Raw genomic sequence first — 22,296 nt, forward strand, 5'->3', positions numbered from 1 at the left:
CAACAATTTCCTACCTGTAGTATACTTTCATTGTATATTTTAACAGACCCTCAACTTCTTATCACATCTCTTCATTCTTTTTAGGCATGAGAAATTATTTTAGACAGAAAATGTAAGAGATCTTCTCAAATGCTCTCTGCCCTCTTCCACTGGCCAAATACTGATTTTCCTCCTCACCTATGTAATAATTATAATAATAGTAATAATCATATTAAATATCATCATCATTCTACTTCAATTGCACTGGAGTCCTCAAAGAAATAGATTGCAGGCAGTTGTACTAATCACTACACTAAAAAGAAAAATGACACAAAGAATTCATAGTGTGGGATTTCGTTTAGGTCTTAATTCATCGAGTGTTATGGCAATGTCATTGGAGTTGCTTAGTCTCACAATGTGTTGAATAGAAATGGATTCCAGTAACTTGCTAAATCAGGGTCTTAAGAGACTAACTAGGAAAAATGGAACTGAGATCTTTACAACAATATAAGAAATGTTACTGAAGCATCACCTCTAGAAGAATATAGGAGAGGTATAACAGAAGATAATTTACCTTAATCAAATATACTAACTTCAAAGACTTAAGGCTAGAATGGAACCATTCGGCTTAACAGAATGGCTTCTCTGGCCAATCCTACTTAATGTAAAATAAAACCATGTTCATTAAAATCCTGCTAAAGCAGGTAAGTTAGACGTATATCTTCAAGTCTATTTACACAGTAAGCATACAGAAGGATATATAGTCTCAAGTAAATGAGGAGTTACAGAAACCAGTATCTTTTATCCTTTGATCTTCCATTTTTAATCTGAAAAACATCTTTTCTCAAGAAGGGCTCAGCTTGTGGCAAATTATGATTCTGTAATCAGGAAGCAAGGTTCTACAAGAAGCAGAATCTGATAACACCAACAAGTCTTTTGAACAGTCTGAACTCTAAATTATCAAAAAAACATAACACATGTGAAGAAAATGACACTCTGATTGCTATCAGGGTAAAGGAAGCCAAGCATCCTGGGGAAAGGAAAAAGGAACAATAAAACTACTAATAATCAGAAATTGTTTGTACACTATTTCCCAACAGATTAGTTTGCTCACATTTCAAACCAAGCCTGCGACAAACTTGCCTGTAGTGATATGGGTGCAACTTAGGAATTGTTTTGACAGGCTGAGATCTGTAGATTTTTATTTTCCTCTTTTTCTCTGTATTTTCTAGAGAACATATATTCTGCTAGTATGTCATTTCAGGTTGGTCAGCCAGGATTTAGAGGGTCAAACAAATCTTTAACATAGAAACCTCATCACAAAACTTGTTAGAACGTGATGCTTCGGGAAACTGAAAAACAGGGCAGTTTTTTGAATTTCGGGAACTTGTATGACATTGAGGAAAAGGATCAATAAGTAGCACTATGAGAATGGAACAAAAATCAAAGTCAGTGCTGGCTGCTATGCCAGCCAGTGTGGATAGGCATCTGGAACACAGAGCAGTGCATTGGCAGCTCTCTGCACAGGACAGACTGCAACCATCAAACCAGCATTTTTAAGTTTATTGTCCAAGGAAGAATAGATACAGTCATTTCAGTCCTAGTCACTAATATCCAAGTTGTTAGTTATTCCATCTTTTACACACAAGTACATGAACTAAAACGTCTTTGTGCGGGACACACTTTAAGGGGGATCTTGCCACTTTCTGAATTTCAGTTTTTATCGTTCCTAGTCTAAGCATACAAGGGAGTTATAACAACCATACAACAATCAAAGATCGTCCTTCGTCAGATCTCATTGGATTGTGCAAAAACCTGTAGATACCTTTTTTGTAAATTTTGGAGAAAAACTAAAAATTCTGATTGATATAAGATTACCTCCAAGGTCATTACGACAGGATAGCCTTTCTGTAAATGCACACTAAAAAGAGAAGATAAGGACAAAACCAAATGCCATTGTGTCTCACACTCCCAGCGGTACGCATACTCAAATGAATGGGCACATTTGCCGTGCCAGCCAGCTGTCTTGGCACATTTTGAAGACATCAGGAAATCTCTTATGCCAGTTGTTCCAAACATTTTGTTGCAGGTGCCTTTATGTGGCAATAATGCATTACCTCTGTTCTCTTAAACCTTATTTGAGGGAGTTACATAGAAATACAATGAAGAACTATTTCCCACAGCTTTATGAGTATGTTTGAATAGGCCAAAAGTCTACAGTCTGTTACATGTCGCTGTTAATTTTAATGAAAGAAACTAATTCTAGTTAGCATTTTGTATTGAAATAGGAATAGCAAACTCCACTAATTTTATTACCTGAGTGAGTGATTCCTGGTAAGATCTGGTTGACGCTCTTGCAGAATTTCAAAGATATTGGGCTGCCGCAAAAATGCAACAATCTTGTCATTGTAAGCTGGAAACATCAACAAAAGTATCATGCTGAAACAAGGAGATACTAAAAGACAGGACTGCATTCCTTCTGAGTTTCGAACAATAATGACAGCAGATGTCATCTTCACAGTTTTAAGTTTAGCAGTATTGTGTTAGTACTTTTTCATGTAAAGCTACCAATTCTACTGTCATTTACGGAACAAGCTTCTTGATTACAAACCAAATCTCATTGTGAAATGTCCTTCCCACTGTTAAGAGCTCTAATTCTGTTAGCAATTTCTATTACATTTTATCACTTGCACTCTTAGCTAAGGTCAAACTAGAATATTCATTGCTGGAATAAAATTGCAGGGATCTTGGTTTTCACTGCACTGAAATCCATTCTCAAACATTAAACAGTCATTGGAAACACCCATATCAAATCCTCACTAATTGCTGAGCCTGCAGTGTATACACACCATGTCCATTGCAAGGGGAAGGACTTAAATTAGCAGAGATTTTCAAGTAACATGCCACAATACAAAGAGCCAGTTATAGTCAATCGGATTAATTTATCTTGATTTAGCACAATGTGACAGCTGTTACATTCAATAAGCTAAATTCTGTTCTCAGTGGCACAGAAGTCAGTAACTTCGTGTGTATGTAACTGAGAACAGAAGTTAAGCTAATGACTAATTCCAAGCTGATTAACGCTTTCTGGAATCCTGCCAAAATGGATGCTCTGAAGTTGTACAAAAATCACTGGGAACACATGGAGTCGAATTAGGACACAACTTGGCTCACTGGCTTCAACTCTTCCTGTCACCACGTAGGGTAAGTGAGCTAGGAAGGCAGAAGTTTTCCATCGGTTATTTGGTCCTCCGCAGACACTTTTCAGTATTATTCCTGCAGGTTGCAATTGAACAATTGGGAAATGCTGATGGATAGAAGTAATCATAACAAATGGTAACTTCCATGCACCCCAACCAAATCAAAAACCCAGCAATGCACACTGACATGACACACTCAGTCATGGAGAACTTTTCTGAAAAGAGACCGTATGCTGACATACCCACTGGAACTACGTCCTGGTACTGAGCTCTGCTGACTGTATTAAATGTGCTAGATGGTCTTGGCAAAACTGGTGGTCCTGAATGACGGGAGTCCTCTCCGACCTGAAAATGTGCACATAACTACAATGAGTGTCTCCATGCCAGCATATGTACTCGGGTACATAAAAGTGAGAACTCATATGGCTTAAAACTAAGCATGTATGTAAATACTTTGCTTAATCACTATCCCCAGTAACCACTGCAGCACGAATCAGTTGTGTTGTACAACAGATACTAGTAAAACATTATTTAGTATACTGCGCCTACTAATATGAAGAATCAAAACTGATTGAAAGTTTATTGCTATTTTTAAGTAATAGTCCCATTCTGAAAGGGGACTCAAACATTCAATCTGGGATTCCTTCAGAGGGTCTTCTGTACTTCACAGACATCTTTATCCATATCAAAAGTTCTGAAAAAAATCCAATTCTGCTCCTTCATTAGCACCTCTATTACCTCTGTGCATGAATGGAGTTTCCCTAAATTTGAACTGGAAACAAGTTCATGGCTCAAGCTGGAGAGTAAAGAAGTGAGTTCACATTCAGGCAAGGCAAACGAGTGCAAAACTGGTAAAAATATGTTTCCTACAATCATTCAGTAAAACTGTTCTGATTTTTTTTGTGTTCACCTTCTGGGATTAAACAATGTAGCATATGAACATTTTTTAGGGTAGAACCACAATGTAAAGTTGTTCCTGGTAGCATTTGTGATGTCAGGGTAACTCTGCAGTTTTCTGTATGCTGAGGCTTCAGTCGTTTCTACAGTGTCAGTACTTTGTATTTTATATAGATACAACTTTTTGTTCAATCTCCTTTTCATCCTGTTGAACCTTTATGTTTACTTCTCAGTTCCTGTGCCTACATGTAATGGTTAGTATTTGAACTACACTTCCAAGCTTCAAAGATCTCTAAAACATCTAACTGCAAAAGATCAAATAATTATAAATGTAGTTTTTAAATCCAGTCTCTGAAATCATACAGAAACAAAAGTCCTGAGATATCTCTCAAGATCTGTGTGTTCTGTGATAATACTCTCTCAGAAAAATGAAAAATTATTTCCTGTAGGCACTGAGGTGGAAAAGGAATGCCATTATTATTAGCTCCAGCTTCATGCTGCAGTTCAGCTTCAGCTAAAAAGACATTCCTTACACTGGTTAATGTTTGCTTTAGAGCATCTCCCTGCAAAAACTGGGTCAGTGCCTTCAAAACATCAAAGTTCGTGGCAAGGCAAATCCAAAGAAAGTATTTAAAGAATTTTTTTCATTAAGTATTCATCTTTTGCAAAAATGTACAGTTCCTTGATGCAATGGTTTAAAAACAGGAAAAATAGCTGCAAATGTGCAATACTTAAGTCATAAACGCAGAAGAAAAAGTGGTGTTCAGATTCATACACACACAAATAAACATCATTACATCATTAATCCCAGAATGAGAATACTGTATTGAATTGATATGTTTAAGATTCCTGTTGGAATTATACTTCAATTTACAATTGTAACAATATCGAGGAAATACTTCTAAATTACCTGTAGAAACATGGTTTAAGGAATTTCATGTATCTAGACAGAGTGGGAAATTTAGACAGGTAATCAGCACTGTGTATATGCAATATATATGATGACTTCCTGTAGGATAAACTACACTTATTTTGCAGTATTGACAACTTCAGCAGCACAGTTGACATGAATTTCTGTTCTAAGTGGAGAGCTTCTGAACGCTGCTTAAAGAAAGATACTTTCAGTGGATATTTGGTGAAGTTAAGAAAAAAAATTTATTTCTCCTCTGTTATAAATCAATCCCAACAGAAATATTTGCTTTACCCTATGGAAGCTCTAAATAGCTATATGAAGACACTTCTAGCTTCCTTGCCTGCTGGAAGACATCATTGGCTACATTGCACCACCAAGTTGACGTAAAATGCTATTTAAAACCATTTGTAAAATATACCTTACACTGGGCTGGGGGGTGGAAAGTATCGTGGGTGACTAAGCCATGTTCACACAGGATATGACAAGATATGCAGCCAGTGGTACGGCACTCACTTGCTGCAGCTCAGCGGAAGCCCTGTTAGAGAAGTGGCAGAGAAGATTCATGCCTGCTCTGAAACAGACCTCTGGCAGAACTTCATCTACCACAAGACTGAGCTATAAAAAGGATAAATCAGAGCATTTCTCTCACCATTCTAAATTGTATTATCTTTAATTTCTGGCATGGAATAGTCCTCTCCTTGAAAAGAGAACTTACAGCCTACAGTATGGAGGATAAATAAAGTACAGCTGAAATCTAAGTCATTGTACATACACTTGCTCACAAGTAAAAAGAAGTTACAATAACAATATGGAGACTGCTGTTGAAAATGGTGCAACAATGACATATCAACAAAATACTGTTTTCCGTGTATTTCTGTTTAGAAAGTAGAGATGAAAAACATATGCAAATGCATGTAAGAGTCTGATAAGCCTATATGCAGTAAGACTTTTTTATACTTATTCAGAAAGTTGCACATCTAGACGTATATACACACATGCACCATTCCACCCCCCCAAAACCCCCCCTTATTTGCAGAGTTCTATCAACATACTTGGCAAACACCATGCTAGACAACAATACGTATTTTGACAGCGAAAGACAGGATACAGATACTGGTAATCTGTAATCAGATGCCCTCCTGTGGTTAAGTGTGGTTACTGCGAACTAAACGTAAGAGAAACTCACATCTGATATTTTTCCTCTGAAATCATACATTTCAAAAGCAACAATAGCTAGCAAATGAAATTGTAATTCTTCATGGATAAGTACCATATGCTTACAGAAGAATCATGTTCCTCACAACATGGAATTGTGAATGAAATGACGTGAAAGAGGTTGATCCTAAAAACCCAGTGGTTCCCAAAGAGAAGGGGCAGATCCAACTCACCTCACCAGCGCTGTGGCTGCGTTGTCTGGGTAAGTGCTGCCGATGGACTAATGCACTAGTGGGCCTGCTACTCTGCAAGGGAAGCCGGGGGTCAATGAACGTGGTAGTGCGGGAATTGTGGTCAACAAAGAAAGGCTAGAGAAGGAGAAAGAAGAAAGAATTTATAGCCAATACTTTTTTAAAATATGTCCAAGGTTAATGTCAATTCAGAATCTAGTTTTCATTTGCTGATGTGACGCTTTGGAAAATCTTCCTCACATTACTGTGGCTTGCGTTTCCCTTCAGCAGAAGAGGGATAACAGTTTTCCATCTCACTGAAGGGATGAATTCTTTAATGCCTTACTTCATTCATGTCTGTAAAGCCCTTGAAATTCTCATCTGACAAGCATCAGAAGTAGGAAACTTTATCATAATTGTCAAGAAGAGAAGACTTAGATGTTTAATAGAAGTAATCCTGGTGTATTCTGCCTTTCATTTCCTTATAAGCATCTAAAAAAATATCATTAAGTGGCAAAACTGTTCCCTTATTTATCATGTAATTATGAACACAATTAGGCATATATATGTGTCAAGTGTATGATTGCATCTGGCGATGAACTATGATTACAAGCCAACAGGCATTTTTGCCATCCTCCTGATATAACTATTCTAAGTTCACTAACCTTCTAAAAAACAACAACAAAAAAAACCCCAACCCAAAACAAAACAAAAAACCCCACAACCAAACAACAACAACAAAAAACAAAACCAAACCAAACCAAAACAACAAAAAGAAAGGCCGATCAGGGACACCAAAGATGATGGCAACAAAAACATTTAAACTAGGCAACCGGTGAGAACTACCACATACTTGCTGAAAGCAAGGTCACAGGAGCATGTAGCCTGGAAAATGAAAACCTCCTACATTTCTGTCCAATTTGAACCAAAAAGGTTTCTGAGCCCTGAAATTTAAACTTTTTCTAAGCCCTGGAATTTAAAGTTTTTCCAAGCCCTGAAATTTAAACTTTTCACAGTGTTAGTGTTGCACTTGGAAATCAGCACTGTTCTATTTCAACACACTTCACTTTTTTCAGTCACAATGCTGGCAACATGTGGAAGTGGCAAAAAAAGATCCTGGTTTTGAGCAGGAGAGTTACAGGAAAGTGACATCTGGTTTGAGGAATCAAAGAATCTGGACCAGCAGAGAGGTGGTCAGGAGCTGCGGGAGCCATTTCTCTGTTTGGATACCAGTGAGGTACTTCGACCACAGTTTCATAAATAATTCAGTCCTGCAGCATCAGCAAAAGAAACATTATCATCTTCCCCCATCCTGACCACTTGTTTCATCCCTTGTGTGCTCTTCCTGCCTTGTGTTGGCACAAGTGTTTGTGTAGCCACGCAGTGAACCCAGCTGGGGAGCTGGCCCAGGCTCTTTTCGTCCCTCTCCCTGCTGGTTCCTCTAACCTCGATCAGCCCACCAGCGACGAGAGGAGAGCAGAACTGGCTCTTTTGGCAGCGACGCCAGTTTACAGTATTCATGAAATCATTGTTTCAGACTGCTTGGTAGAGCCAGACCAGAGAAAATGCAATTCTTCTTACTGCTATGAAGGTAGGCAGACAAGGCGGTGTGTCATACTATACAGCAATTAAATACTATTGGATTGTCATGGGAGAAAATGTTCATACTTCCATTTCCGAAGGAAGGACAAGCATATGGACGGACACCAAAGCTGCGAAACCTTAGTAATGCTCCAGAAGAGGGCAGCAAGCCTCCTACACACAGCCATCACCTATACCTGTAACCTCTGCCTACAAGCAAGGAATCACATTACCTGACCAGTAAGGAAGAACTCGGTTTTGATCATCTGACATAGTTACAGATAGGCAAGTGAAACTGATGGTTCCACAGTTCAAAACCTATAAAGTGTATTCAACAAATGCAATTTTAATTGCAATGTTTGAGCCTGATGCAGGACTTGTTCACCTTGACAAATAATGTGCAAGTTTACAGATCAGAGAATATGAAACCAGTGGGAAAGCAGAATAAAAGCTATTCTGAAATTTCAGGTTCAGCCTGGAAAATGACTGGAAGAGGCTGCTGGAACATATCCAGGCTTTCTGAAAATTTTGTTCCTGATTGATAGGTTTATTTCACTTATTAGCAAGTGGTTGGTATAGGTTTTTTTTTAATGGCCCTCTATCTACTATTTTATCTAGTCTGGTCTATGTGTATTTATAAGATGTGAAGCACTTTAATCAAAACAAAGGTTGATTTCATTAAGTCAACATTATACTGGAAAATCATTTAGAAATAAAAAGGTACTGATTTAATATAGGAGAAAGTACTACCTAGAGTTGCGCTACACAGTTCTTCGAGTTAATGCAGCAACCTAATATTGCATGTAGTGTTCTTTAGCATCATATTTAAATAAACAATTCAGTTTAAACGTTAAGTTAAAGACAATCATGTCTTATTAAGTATGAATACTTGCAGGCTAGCTAGTAGGAGCTTACTTTAAAGTAAAGCATAAATTACTACATGAAGTTTCGGTGAAGATAATCATTGGAGCTTCAAGGCTTTGGGCTAATCTGGACATTGGCACACAGCTCAAAATACAGTGTGGCTCACAGTCGCCTCTCAAAAAAACTCCTCTCGTAACTCCTGTCTAGCTATAATCCATAAATCTGTGCTTGAAAAGACTGACATTAAGATGGGTAGTGCCAAAACTACATTTAGCCCATTAATCACAAATAGTTGCCCAAGTTATCTTTCCAATTAAAAGTCTATGAAGCTTGCTAAAATACCTTTTCTTCCTATTGAGGACATTAGTAACCAATTACAATGGATTCTTCCATTGTAGAAAGAAAAAACCAAAAATGTCCTACAATAACTTATTATGTATTTGCACATCTTGCAGAGATCCAATTAAAAAGTATACACATTTGCATCTGGCTTTAAAATATGAACATGTGCTTACACATATTGCACAAATGCACTGAGGTGCTTATCTATATAATACATGTGTGTATGCACATGTATGCAGCAATGCAGAATTTCAAAGTTGTGAGACTGAGTTCAGCTCAGGGACGTACCCAGCCTATATGATGCTTTCTGCTACCACCTTTTCCAATGGTCTTCTGCCTCCCTGTGGTCAGTGACTGACGAAGGCTCATCTGTAATGCCAATCAGAAATTACATCCTAGTTACGCCAGATCTTTTAGGGAGAACTGCATGCCAAACAGATTTTATCTTCTGTAGCGAATACATGGAGGAGTCAGAGGAGTGGACAACTGGGCTTTGCTGTGCAGCTTTGAAGGGAGTTCAGAAGTAGGCAGTCCCCAGCTGACCTTGGAAGACAGCCTGCAATGAGGACAAGCAACCAGGACCACACTGACATCGGGGAGTGAAAACTCTACTACTCAGCACTGCATAAGGGTCAGAACTATCACTGTGCCTTGTGAGCAAAAGCATGAAGCTTCTTACTATGATACACTTGGAAAAATAAAGAAAAACCTCATCTCAGCATGGAAGAGTAGCCAGGGAAAGAAAGTATAATTATATACTGTGGCATGGTTAATTTCTACTTGCTTCTCTTTAGCTTTATGCTTTAACAAAGGCAGGTCCGGTTTCAGTTTGGTCTCATCAAGCACTGTCTCACCATGTACTGGCCATCATCTCTCTGGAGTGCTAAATAGGCTTTTCTACTGGCCACAAGCACTACTTGTGACAAAGGCAATTCAACATAATGAAAATGAACAATACTCAGCCTAATTCAAAGTGAAGAAATCCCAGTGGGGATTTACTCAGTGTTTCCTCTTGTTGATTAATGTTGTGGTAGCATCACTGTTACCAAATACCACACCAGAAATCCAAAGGTCTAATTCTTTTTATGGAGTGCCTATTAAAGTCAATTGAAAATTGCTGTATTCTTCAAGAGGAAAACCAGCCTCTGAAGAACTGAACAGAAAAAGAATGACTTAAAACAGAAAAGAGTGAGGGAGACAAAGAACAAGGTTAGTACAATTGCACATTCCTAATTGCATTTCTAATGAAAAAACCACAGTGCTTGCCAGAGTTAATAAACCCAAGAAGAAAAAACCCTCAAGCACTTTTTCTACCCTTCAGTTTAGAATCTACCTGTAATCTTTTCAAGCATCAAGATCATTATATATATGGACGCTCACAGCTAACTGTACCAAGACTCATAAACATAATAACTGAGAAGCTTAATATGCCTATAGTCCTAATTAGGACTTCTCACATGAACTGATAGCCTTATGACTTCCTCACATGCTAATCACAGTCTATTTTCAACCATCCTATCTTCTACAAAGAAAATCATATTCTAGATAGGGAGGATACACTAGCTTAAACTTACATTAAAATTATATCACTACTATATAAATGTCTGTTCTTTGATTTTAAAAGATTTTGCTAGAAATTGAAAAATTATACATGTTCTGAAAAGCAGTAAGACTTGCAACTATTCAAGATCCCTATTGATGAAACTTACTACACACAATTTCTTTCCTGTTAACCAATACATAATCAATAGAGTGATCATCTCCAGAGCTATCCCAGTCTTAAGTGTATCCATTTTATCACAGAAACTGATGAACACTGGACTAACTTAGCATTTGGGTAGAGGAGTTGCCTAGGAAAATGGATGGCTATTAAAGAAAAAAGTGCAAATAATGCAGGCTAACAAATCCCACTCAAGACTTTGATGTTGAAGAAGGAAAAACTGCCCTAAGGAAAAGCTTGACTGTTAAACAAGAAAAAAAATAATACAAATGGTTCAAAAATAATGAAATAAGATTCAGTAGATAAAGTAACTTTATTAAATTATCTTATGAGTACACAGACAAAACTCCAAAGAACTTCACTGAACTGCCCATATTCACAGAGTAGGTAATTCTTTTCAAAAGAAGTTTTAAACATCCAAGGGAATCTAAGCAATGTATTTCATTGTAAAAAGGCTACTGATTTTCTAGCAATTTTCCTTCCAATGATTAATACCCACTTATCAGTCTCCTTCTCCTTTCATACAATGCTTTGTCAGTACGAGAAATTCCAATCTCTTTTGGCAAAAGCAGGAGAAAAGGATGCACACCTTTTACATCTGGAGAACTACATGCACTTATGCTCTTGTTAAGAGCAACCAACTGAGTCCTGACACTGCAACATCTAAGATCAAGCATTCAACAGAGCCACATGTGCATTACAGTTACCTTGCCCTGATGGTCATGTTTCATTTCCCAACCTCTTGGTAGCTCCAGTTGTTTGTTAGCAAACATGTTGAGGAAGCCCACCAAATCACGATTATGCTGGTAGCGCTCAAAATGGTGGGTGTCCCGCCGGACTTTGGTGATCATGTGCTTCAAACACGTGTTATTTGTAAACATGCGGTAGGCACTCTGAAAAATAAATAACAAAAGAAAATACTTTTAAAAGATAAATTTTCCTCTTACTACAAAAGACAACATTTCCACTGTAAATAAATCATCTAATCATCTATAAAACCTTAAAAATTATCTCCAACGAAGCCACAAGAGTATGAAAAAAATGGTCCTCTTTCTGAGGTTTTGGGATAATGTTTCTTATTTTGCTTGAGACATACAAAATTTCATAATTGACTCACTCCAGCAAAGTGTGAAATATATTACAGATTTTATTTACCACACTTGTCCCTGAAACTGTGAAGAATCCTGTAACACTAAAATTGCTTTAAAAGTAGAGATTTCATAGATATTTTCTGATTTCTGGAATCATGAGTCAAATGCAGCCACAGAATACAGCAATAAAGCCGGTAAGGTTTTCTGCAGGACAGAGATACATAAGCTTGTAGAACTTACCACAAATCTACATAAATATTGTTTCCACCTATTGATTTTTCAAAAATACTCTATCATTGCATGTCCATGTGTAATTTATGTACTAAAATTATAGTACAGGTGTAAAAGGAGACAGGGAAAACTTTAAATAAGAGGGGTAAAATAAACAGTTAATGTCCTTCCCTCCAAAAAAACCCAGCCAACTGTAAACCAGGTCTTTCTCTCAGGATTAGCAATAGACAGAAGCCAAGATATAGGGCCTCCTATTGCACTGTGTTGCTACCTAAATCACTCTGTGTCCCTATACCTCTACTCTGTGGCCAGAGGTCTTATCTACCTCTGTCCTGTTTCATATATTCAAGATACAGCTATGCAAGCTAAGCAGAATTATTCAGATACAGACAAGCATCTGTATACATCAAAACCAAACTAACACTGATCAGTAATTTAAAAAACACTGAATTATTAACTAGTGTGCTTGCAGACAATAAATTATTCATGCCATTACTTCTGTTTCCACTATACATCCCATTGCACAAAGGAAAAGAAACGTTGGGGAAAAAAAAAGCCAACTATAAAAGAAGTAGCACTGAAGGACAGGCAAAACAGAAAAGGAAAATATATATTAAGATCCTTTTTTTTGTTCAGTGTGACCTCTCATATATTTTGATATAAACCAGACAATCTGGGGGAAACAAATCATCCCATAAGCAGCAAAGTGATCTTAAAAAATAAGCATCATTTTCATTCTCAGAATTGCCTCTCACCGACTGCAAAGCACAGTAAGAAAGCTATTGCTTCGATAGACAAATGAGTTTCATATCATAAGAAAGATGAAGAATTGAGTGAAAAACAAAAACTGCAGAAGCTATAATGTCAACTAGAACGACTCTGATAGCCCACCAATTGCAAGGAATGATGATGAGTGTTTGAATTTATCCAGCCTCCCTACCTACTACCAATATCTTAGCATCAAACATGGAGCAATATCTTTGTACACAAGACAACTATATATAAGCATGTATTTATGAAAGTCTTTCAGCTCTAGATGCTATACTCACAGGGTTAGAATGCAGCACTGTAAAGAACTCTGGGCTGATAAGAAATTTCACAGGAGGAGACTGGAGCAATAAAGTAAGTCTGGATCTGGAGGTAGAGTGAGGCAGCACATTCTCTCTTCGAAAATCTAACAGCAAAGTGAATGACAAAGACTTCCAGTAATAATCATTACCAAAACATCACTGCAACAACTCTATCAATTTCAATCACACAAGAAAAAACACTAGGTATACAACTATTTCAGATTTATTAAGTATTCTCCATGTAAGTGAATTTCTTCTAACATAGCACTGAAGTTCCTGAAAATATCACAATTTTAGTTTAGTAACTTGTTGCTTTTGGTGAGCAATCATTAAAAAAAACAAAACCAAAACATCCACATTCAGTATTTTGGGTTACCAAACATATGCCTGTGTATAAGATGCAAGAAGGTCCCTGTGGCAAGTCTACATTGCTATACTGTAGCTGCAGGCAGGTAAGATATTTTTTAAATGCTAACTAATGGATATAAAGGTCATTGTACACTTAAAAATGTTTAATTCCTCCTTTAAAAAAAAATAATAAATACATCACTGCCATTAACACAGCCCCAATCCTGATACAGTATTTAAGCAGATTACATAAGTAAGAAAAAGGTTGCCAACCTTTCAAGTTTCAACTTTCAGTAAACATTTGGGTCTTCTCCTAGCAACTGCACTGATTTTCAGCAGTACCAGGAACTGAAAATATATTATGAGTGGTATTTGCTATGATGTTAAGACTGTTCCCCTGAATTATCTTTGAAAATCAACAGGACATTCAGATGTATATTTTAATGTAAATGAAAAATTGCAAGTTTAGATTGGGTCTGCAGTGATTTTACTCTAAAATGTATGCCATCTTCTACATTTCACAGTTTCCTTCTTTTACATATCGTGGTATTTGTACACTTGCCCATCAAATTAACATTAATCATGTAGAACACAGCTACTATGGCTATACAAGAACATAATCCACAGGCAGAGAAAGGAGAAGAGAGGCAGTAAATGAGACTATAAACTGAGGGAAAAGTAAGAAGAAATCAAAGAGGAGGAAAAGAACAGAGACAGATGGATGGGTAAACATTATGGAAAAAAGGGAATGGGGAAAATAAAGATGTTAATTCTATGCATAAGAGGAAACCAGAAAATGGAAGGGTAATAAGTAAAGGAAAAGCAAATGAACAAGAGGATTTTGAGAGGCACTTCTTAAACAATAGACCCCAAGCCCTCCCACATGAGGTATGTCTATGGAGCAACAGCAGTGGAGCATAAAGACTCCTGAAGCTATGCCTGAATACTTGGGCTACTTCCAGGCACGGACTGCAGTTGCATGTCAACTCTATATTGGTACAAAACTCAGGGGTACACCAGTCACTTCTCACACCCTGGAAGATGCTCTGACATGCTGCAGATAAGCCCACTGTCATAGTCTGGATAATCTGAAAACCAGAATGGGTCACCAGGTGGGGGTCTTTTTGCAGTTTAGAGGCTTATGAATTAGATTTATGAAGAGCTTATTCAGCTGAACTTGCTGATTAGGGTTTAGCCTGAATTTGCTTTAAACTGATTTGATTACAGCACAACAAACCATCTAGCTGCATGTGCACAAAGATAAAAAAAGAAAAGGCTACGGAAGAAGTAAAGAAAAAAAGTATAAAGGGAGCACTTGGGTAAATCACAAGTTCTACAACAGCTTGAAATTCAAGAAAGGGTGGCATTGCTTGGATATTAGAATTAATTTAGGAAAAAGTATTAAAAGCATTATTAAAAATATCTTGATATTGTATAATATCAAGAGCATCTAGAGACAAAACCAAAGCACATAATAACACAAAACTACGCAAGGGACTGGATGGGTAAGAAACTAACTTTATAAATGTATTAGTAAATTACTAGTAGGAAGATGACTAAGGAGAGAACTGCTTATCAAGAGGAAAAACTAGTTATGATGCTTAGAGCTCATTAAAAAAGACCTTTCCTTCTGTCTTCATTCAAAAAGTTAACACCAACCAGACAACTGGAAGAACTAAAAAGACAAGAAGAAAGTTCTCTTTCTTATCCTAGGCTAGAATAGGTAAAGAGCAGGTTAAAGACTGTGGTGCAAATCAGAGGTTTTCAAACCCTTTGGGCTTGACAAAATGTACTCTAACGCACTTAGGAAACTAGGTGAAGCAATGTCTGAGACACTGGTGGTTATTTTGGGGGTCTGAAGGAGTTTTCAGAAGAAAAGGGATAAGTATTATATCCATTTTTAAGAATAGGTAAAAAAAAGGATGACGGAAACTATAGATTAGTTGACATATTTTTTATTCTCAGATAGACACATGAATTGTCAAACTACTTAAAGCAACAAGAAGACAGCAAGCTAGAGAAACACAAAGAACCAGGATTTCTGAAGAATGAATCATAGCAAACTAATGAAGTTATTTTCTACTACTCGAGTGGTGTAAAGGCCACGTATTTTGATATTAATAAGGCCTTTAACACTGTTTACATGATACTCTCATAATCATGTTGAGGGAGAAAATTACCTGAAATAGATGAAACCACCTGGAGAGGGGTATGCAGCAGTTTGCAAAAATCTACTGAAAAGCAGTTATGATTTATGTCAACAAAAAGAGTACACTAAGTGATGTTTTACTGAGATATGTCTGGGTCTGGTCCTATTCATTATTTCTATTAATGACTGGATAGGGAGGACAGAACTTGCTCCAACTAGAAGATGCTGCAGTATTTGGACAGCAGGATGGACAAGATTCAGAACCATAGGTGCAAAGACCTGTGTGCAGCTAGGGATAACCAACTGCACAAACATCAGATAAAAACCAGACATCTGTGCCAAAGATCTGCACACAAGGGTCTGGACCTGATTTTAGCAGATCAAAGACTGAACGCTGGTGGTTAGTGGTAAACTATCAGCAAAAAAAGTAAAAATTATGCAGGAATGTACAAGGAGTGTTGTACATAAGACACGTGACATTTCTGCAACGTCCTAAGTACCGCAGAGTCATAGCTTTAATTTTCTGAAATATTCCTCAGGAGCTGCAGACCAACTGAAGACAATCCTGAGCAGGCCAACAAAATACTTGGGAGACCTAAAAATACAAGCCACGAGGAAAGACTAGGAACTAATGGATTTAAGAGTATAAGAGAAACGATATGAGTAGACTGTCAAAAAAAGTTACAGAATGTCCATCAACTGAAGAATATAAGAACACATGAGATAGCATTTGCCAAGTATGGTTTAGGTACAGCTCATCCTATCTGTCTTCAGTATGGAGATGAAGTCAGTGACTCCCAAAGTCCTTTCTAGTCCTATATATTCTACCATTTCAAATTGCAGTAGCAGATTCAAAGTATTTGTAACCCAGACCACACAGTTTTATACTTTTTCACTGCAAATGTCCTGCCTATATTTTTACCCAGTCAGGTACTGACAGAAAAATGCTCTGAATCTCACATTCATCTCTTCAGCGTATTGGACAGGTTGAACCATAATCTTCAAAAACTAGACAGCAATGAAAACAAATGGTTTCATTTTCACCCAGACTTTCAGGGGCAGAAGTTAGGTTCTGCCTTATGTTATAGTCATTAAATCATCTATGAGAGGAATGCTCCCTTTTGAGAGGGGGAAAAAAAACCACAACGTTATTTTTAACCTGCATTAGAATGGTGAAAGTCAGTTTCCTCTCCAGCTCCATCCACAGCGTTTGTATGTTCTTCAGGTCTGTCATTAGTCATTGTTCTTCGGATGCTCTGGTACCTAGGGTTAGAAAACTGGACTTTATATATACTATATGGTAAATACGATCCAATTCTGGCTCCAAGGGAGCTTGTCCGTCTTTTCGGTCACGTAGGTTAATATATGTTGACCTCTAATTTCTGCATTAATAACCTTTTGAATTTCTGAAAACCATTACCAGATATTTTTTAGCCACATAGCTTATGAACACAAGTGGCATATAAAAGCACTAGAAGCTCACATGACAATTAAAAGGGACAGACATAAAAATAAATACTTATGGCCAACTGTGGTAGCAACTGTGACTCTGTCTTCATACTCAGTCTTACAACGGTGAATGTGGTTTTGCAAGCACATGATTCACAAACAACAAGTGTAATTCTTACCGGCGATTCAGCTGTTCCATTTGCTGTATGGAATTTGACCTCTGGAGAATCTGTGGGGCTGGGGGGGCTGTGGGTCGCTGCCATGTTGTTGTCCTGTTCACGTGGTCCACATAAAAAATCCGTCCATGGCTGTCAATTCGAGCCTCCCAGTCTAAGTAGCAACAAAATATTGTGAACTATGGAGGGCCTGGGGTTTATTTTTTTTTCTTTATTTTAGCTCTGTCACTTTTGTAACTGAATCTATTGTTTCAAGTTTCTATTTCTCTTTTACAGAATGACTTCAGCACAGAACTTCCTTACTGAAGAGTTAAGAGACATGGCTTTTCCCTATTTTATCCCATAAGTCAAATTCCCCACTGTAGGTAAGGTTCTGTGGAATCCATATCTAAGAATTTCTATTCCTTGCTCTATTCTATTTCCCACTAACAAGCAACTGTCCCAGAAAAAAATTAAAAAAAAAAAAAAAAATCAGGATACTTAGTCTAATTATCTTGGACAGAAATAATTCAAGATCCAATCTGAGGCTTGCTCCAGTGCAAAAGGCCAACGGATAAGTACCAAAGACCTTGCAAAGTTTGATACCTGTCATTGTTTTTCCCCAGCTAACAGTAACAGTAATAAAAAAGATGTTAGTGCTCTTCCTGGGTTTACATGTACCTATGTTAAATGTAAGCAGACCTGCCAGAAAAGATGGCCAATTATAACAATAAAACTCTTTCATATACTAAATGCATGTTCCAGATTGCTGATTATGCAAATAACATAGCAAATTCAACTTCTTGTACAAGTGGTAACTATAATGCTATCCGTTAGTTTTGCAACACCAGCTACAGGCAGTGTCAGAAGTCTAGACCATGGAGACACACCAGTAGAGCGGAGATGAAGGCACAGGGACCTTTCCCCAACCACATCTGGCTTCTCAGCGCTCTGCAGAAATCAGGTGCATCACAACACCTAGGCCTTAGTTCGTAAGCTTTTTGAGTCAGAAACACTGTCTGCCTAATAACTGCTTGTAAAATGAGCAAGATATGAAGATGCTGATCATGGCTGGAGGCCATGTAATAATAAAAAAATATTAAAATATTTTATATACAGAAAGAGACATGCCTGATTCTTGGACACCAGCAACTGCAGAAAACATGCAAACCATTTAGCATGTCAGTTGAAAAACAGTCTTTGAGAGTTCAAAAGGTTTTTAGAAGAGACTCTATATTGCAGGTCTAGGTGAAAACATCATTTGCTGCAGCAGTGTTTTAAAAATCACTGTCAAGCAACCAATCCTAAATGACCACCATTCCGCAAGGAAAGAGGGCATGAAAATGTCTTGAGAACAGAGGAGGAGAACTAAATTCGATTGTAAAGTATTTAACACTAACAGCCTTAAAACCTCAGGCTCTGTTACTGTATGTGTACTATGACTTCTGTCAACTCTTGGAGGCAGCCAAGTGGCTCCCTGCATTACACTGTAGGGCCTGAATCAACTCGCAAAGAGGGAGGAAAGGCAAGTTTTGAGATAAACTCATTGTGTCACCTCTGCACGACAGCTCTGTATTTTAGCTGGCCGCAATGCAAGTTACTCTTCTATCTTTATGATGCACAATCAAAACAGCCTATTAGTTTTTAAAGCATTTCTAGTGTGAACAAGAGCTCTGTAGGAAAGTAAGTTCAGAGGAAGAAAAGAAAAAGTAGTACAATAGGACAGGAATAAAGAGAACTCTTTAAGGAACAAATTTCAATTCCAGGAGAAAAATATCAAAACTTTGTATTATACTATAAATTTAAACTACAAGTTTAAAAATAAACAAAATTACATCAATGCAAAGCTTATGGTGTAATCATAGTATTTGCTATTCAAAATATAACACATTTGAAAGTAATTTTTAAAAAATTTTCATTTATATCTCAAAAAAGCAAACAAACATTTCAACATTCTCTGAAAAACATTTCAATTTTTTTAAAATAAAAAAATGATTGAAGCAGATGCTCCTGTGCAAAGGTTACGTTTCAAAAAAGTAGTGTCTTCTGACGAAATGAAAATACTCAAAATCTGTAAACAAAACAAAACATGGAAGTATTCCAGGAAGGACAGAATTGTTCATTGGGAAAAAAAAACCAAACATAAAACTGTTTAAATTTGTGATTTCATTATTCTGCTTAAATGTCAAACCCCAAACCACTGTATAATAGCTGAGATTTTTCTTGCGATTATAAGTCCAACTCTTGACACAAAGTCACCATTTCTGTTACGTGGTCTTGCAGAAGAAAAGCATTCTTACCTGCATTCAATTTTAAGTACACGAGTTTAAACACTTGGATAATGGCTTCTAAAGCAAAGCACCTGCATCAGTGTTGTGATGGACAATGATATCTTCCATTAGTCAAATCGGTTTTAGTCAAATGTGTTACAAATAACTTAGCTTGCTGAATTGCAAAATTGTAATTCATCAAGGTTGTGTGGTCAAGCTTATTTGTTGATTTTTCCCTATGAATGTAGGAATTGGATCAAAATGTTGCATGTTATAAGCAGAAATACTAGATAAATATTTCAATTCTTTCTCTTGTTCTTTAACTTAACCTACACACAACTGAAAGAAATACACCTATTTTTTCTTTCTTAGTTTCAGATTCTGGTGAAACAACAAATAGAATACAAACCAAATTACAAAGAAATTACAGTTTATAACTCAAAATCATATTCTAAATATTTCCTCTAATTTTTCACTACTAAAATATTAAAACTGCTATATATCTGAAAGAGAGCTTTGGAGAGAAAAACTGAATCTAGGCAACAATTGGTATTTAAGATTTTATTCACATCAGCAAATGAATGATCTACATAAAGAGTGCATTGGGCTTTGATGGTAAAGGGGCGATGTGTATATGTGTGCCCACGCATGACTGTGTAAAATCCCAGCAAATGTCAGAAATGTTAGAATACAACACAGTCAAACCTTTTATAGTAACATTCCAATAGTTTTTCCAATTAGTTATTGTAGTGTATAGTTTGCTTCTGAAACACAAAAAGCAACCTATGTATAAACCATAGAACTATAAAAGCTATCTCTATGCATTTCTCAATTATCACACTGATCTATGAGTATTTCCTGTAATGTTCTCTCTTTTTCAGCATGAAAAGTGATAAAATGCAACTGAAATATAGGTCTCCCAGGCACAATTTTGTAAAAAAATAATAATGGTTTACTGAGGTGGCAGTTAATTAACTTTAGGATCTGCACGCAGGACTAATTTGTTATATGCACTGATTATAACAGAAGCAGCAGGGAGCAAAACCGTGGCTTTCCAATACACAGTTATATCTGTGTTCTGCTATCAGGCTCCTTCCAGTTACCCTCTCCAATTACACGACAAACACAATCAGGGATCTATTAATTTTACACTAAATATCTGAATTCCTGACTCCTTTAAAGTAATAGAGTTTTGCCACAGACTTCAGTGAGTCTGAATTTAACTTTTTTTCTTTTTGTTTTGAAGTAATATTTGTCTATTAGCTGTGTAGCTTTCTTTCGCTCCTTTCTCCTTTCTTTAAATATAAAATACTGAATAGATTTTCACTGCCCCAAATTTAAGCAACTGAATCAGTCCAACAATTGGAGGCAATGTATTTTTCATATGCATTAGAGAAATTACAATTTATCTGTCAATTTAGACTCATCCAACTGTTGCTTAATACCCAGGTTTGTTTTAATTCAAAAAGCCTTCACACTGCCTCAAAAAACGCAAGGAAAACACAGACACCTTTCACATAAACTGCAGAGATTAAAGATGTTATATATTTCTTTGTAAATCATCACCATACAAGAAGTATTCAGAGATTTCAGAGTGCTTGACATCTTTCACTCCAAGTGCCTCATACAACATACCACCTCACCTCCCTACCCATGTGCAGTGCATCCTGAAAAGGCAGCACCACACCTTCCTAATTCTCCGCAAATGTAATTTAGCAAGCCTGTAAACACCAGGTATAATTATCATAACACATCTTGATAGTTCACAGACTGAGCACAATGCCTTTTACAAAACAGCACTAGACTTCATCATCATCACTCCTCACTTAAAACTTCTCAGCTGTTCATTCTCAGTTCTCACATTAAAAAAAGAAACATAATGAGGTCTCAGTAATGAGATTCAGGGAGTCTATCCCCCAATTAAAGTATGAAGAACCTCACTTGGTGGTAGAGCCTCATCCACTCTCTGGTACCGGCCAACATCCTGACGTACCGAAGGCAGTGACCTCAAGGGCTGATGGCCGTTGGCTTGAGAACCTGAAATCAAAATGCCCACAAATTATTTTTTCAGTCAACATGGGGAAGCCCTAGAGTTGCCTCTAAAGTGAACAAGACATGCTAAAGCTTCTGCAGGACTGCGATATTTTAGGATATATCTAACAGTCATCTGGTTTTGCAGGCAAAATAAGTTATGTCTACAGTTCTATGCAAGTGATTTCTCTGGGATGCGCTGCAGTCCTGGTCCTGAAAATGTCACCTCTTGGGATGTGCCGCATCCACCTGTGACCAGCAGAAGCCAGGGCACAGAAACAACAGTGTATGCCTGAGCCATATGCCTGCAAGGGACAAGGACAGAGCTCCACCTGGCCCCCACAGAAACCTTGCTGTAAGAGTGGGAGGCAAAACTGTTCATTGACCTTCCTTGCTGCAGCCACACCAACCTGCAAAACATGGTGCAACCTGACACCTAATAGTGTCCCAAATGTCTATAAAATGCTGTACAATAAAGTATTGACAGTATTTGAAATAAGTACCAAGATTACTCTTTCCAAATCAAAGAGTTGTTTATGAAGAGAAATGAATAAATCCCAAAACTTTTGAAAAGTTATTAAAAAGACGCATTCACAAACCCACTTGATTAGATCCACTTCA

General features: G+C 37.2%; 1 protein-coding gene across 1 annotated transcript in view; it reads right to left on the reverse strand.

The window, feature by feature from the left end:
* Nucleotides 1-22,296, reverse strand: part of HECW2 (HECT, C2 and WW domain containing E3 ubiquitin protein ligase 2) — a 110,096-nt gene that overhangs the window by 28,545 nt on the left and 59,255 nt on the right. The window contains exons 9-16 of the mRNA XM_009698695.1: nucleotides 21,586-21,681; nucleotides 17,399-17,549; nucleotides 16,930-17,033; nucleotides 13,253-13,377; nucleotides 11,589-11,774; nucleotides 6,378-6,512; nucleotides 3,422-3,524; nucleotides 2,296-2,392 (exon numbers count right to left, since the gene is read on the reverse strand). Of these exons, the coding sequence (XP_009696997.1) occupies nucleotides 2,296-2,392; nucleotides 3,422-3,524; nucleotides 6,378-6,512; nucleotides 11,589-11,774; nucleotides 13,253-13,377; nucleotides 16,930-17,033; nucleotides 17,399-17,549; nucleotides 21,586-21,681 (997 nt within the window). The remainder of the gene's footprint in view (nucleotides 1-2,295; nucleotides 2,393-3,421; nucleotides 3,525-6,377; nucleotides 6,513-11,588; nucleotides 11,775-13,252; nucleotides 13,378-16,929; nucleotides 17,034-17,398; nucleotides 17,550-21,585; nucleotides 21,682-22,296) is intronic.

Source organism: Cariama cristata, unplaced genomic scaffold (genome assembly GCF_000690535.1).
Source record: "Cariama cristata isolate BGI_N322 unplaced genomic scaffold, ASM69053v1 scaffold17844, whole genome shotgun sequence".
NCBI lineage: Eukaryota > Metazoa > Chordata > Aves > Cariamiformes > Cariamidae > Cariama > Cariama cristata.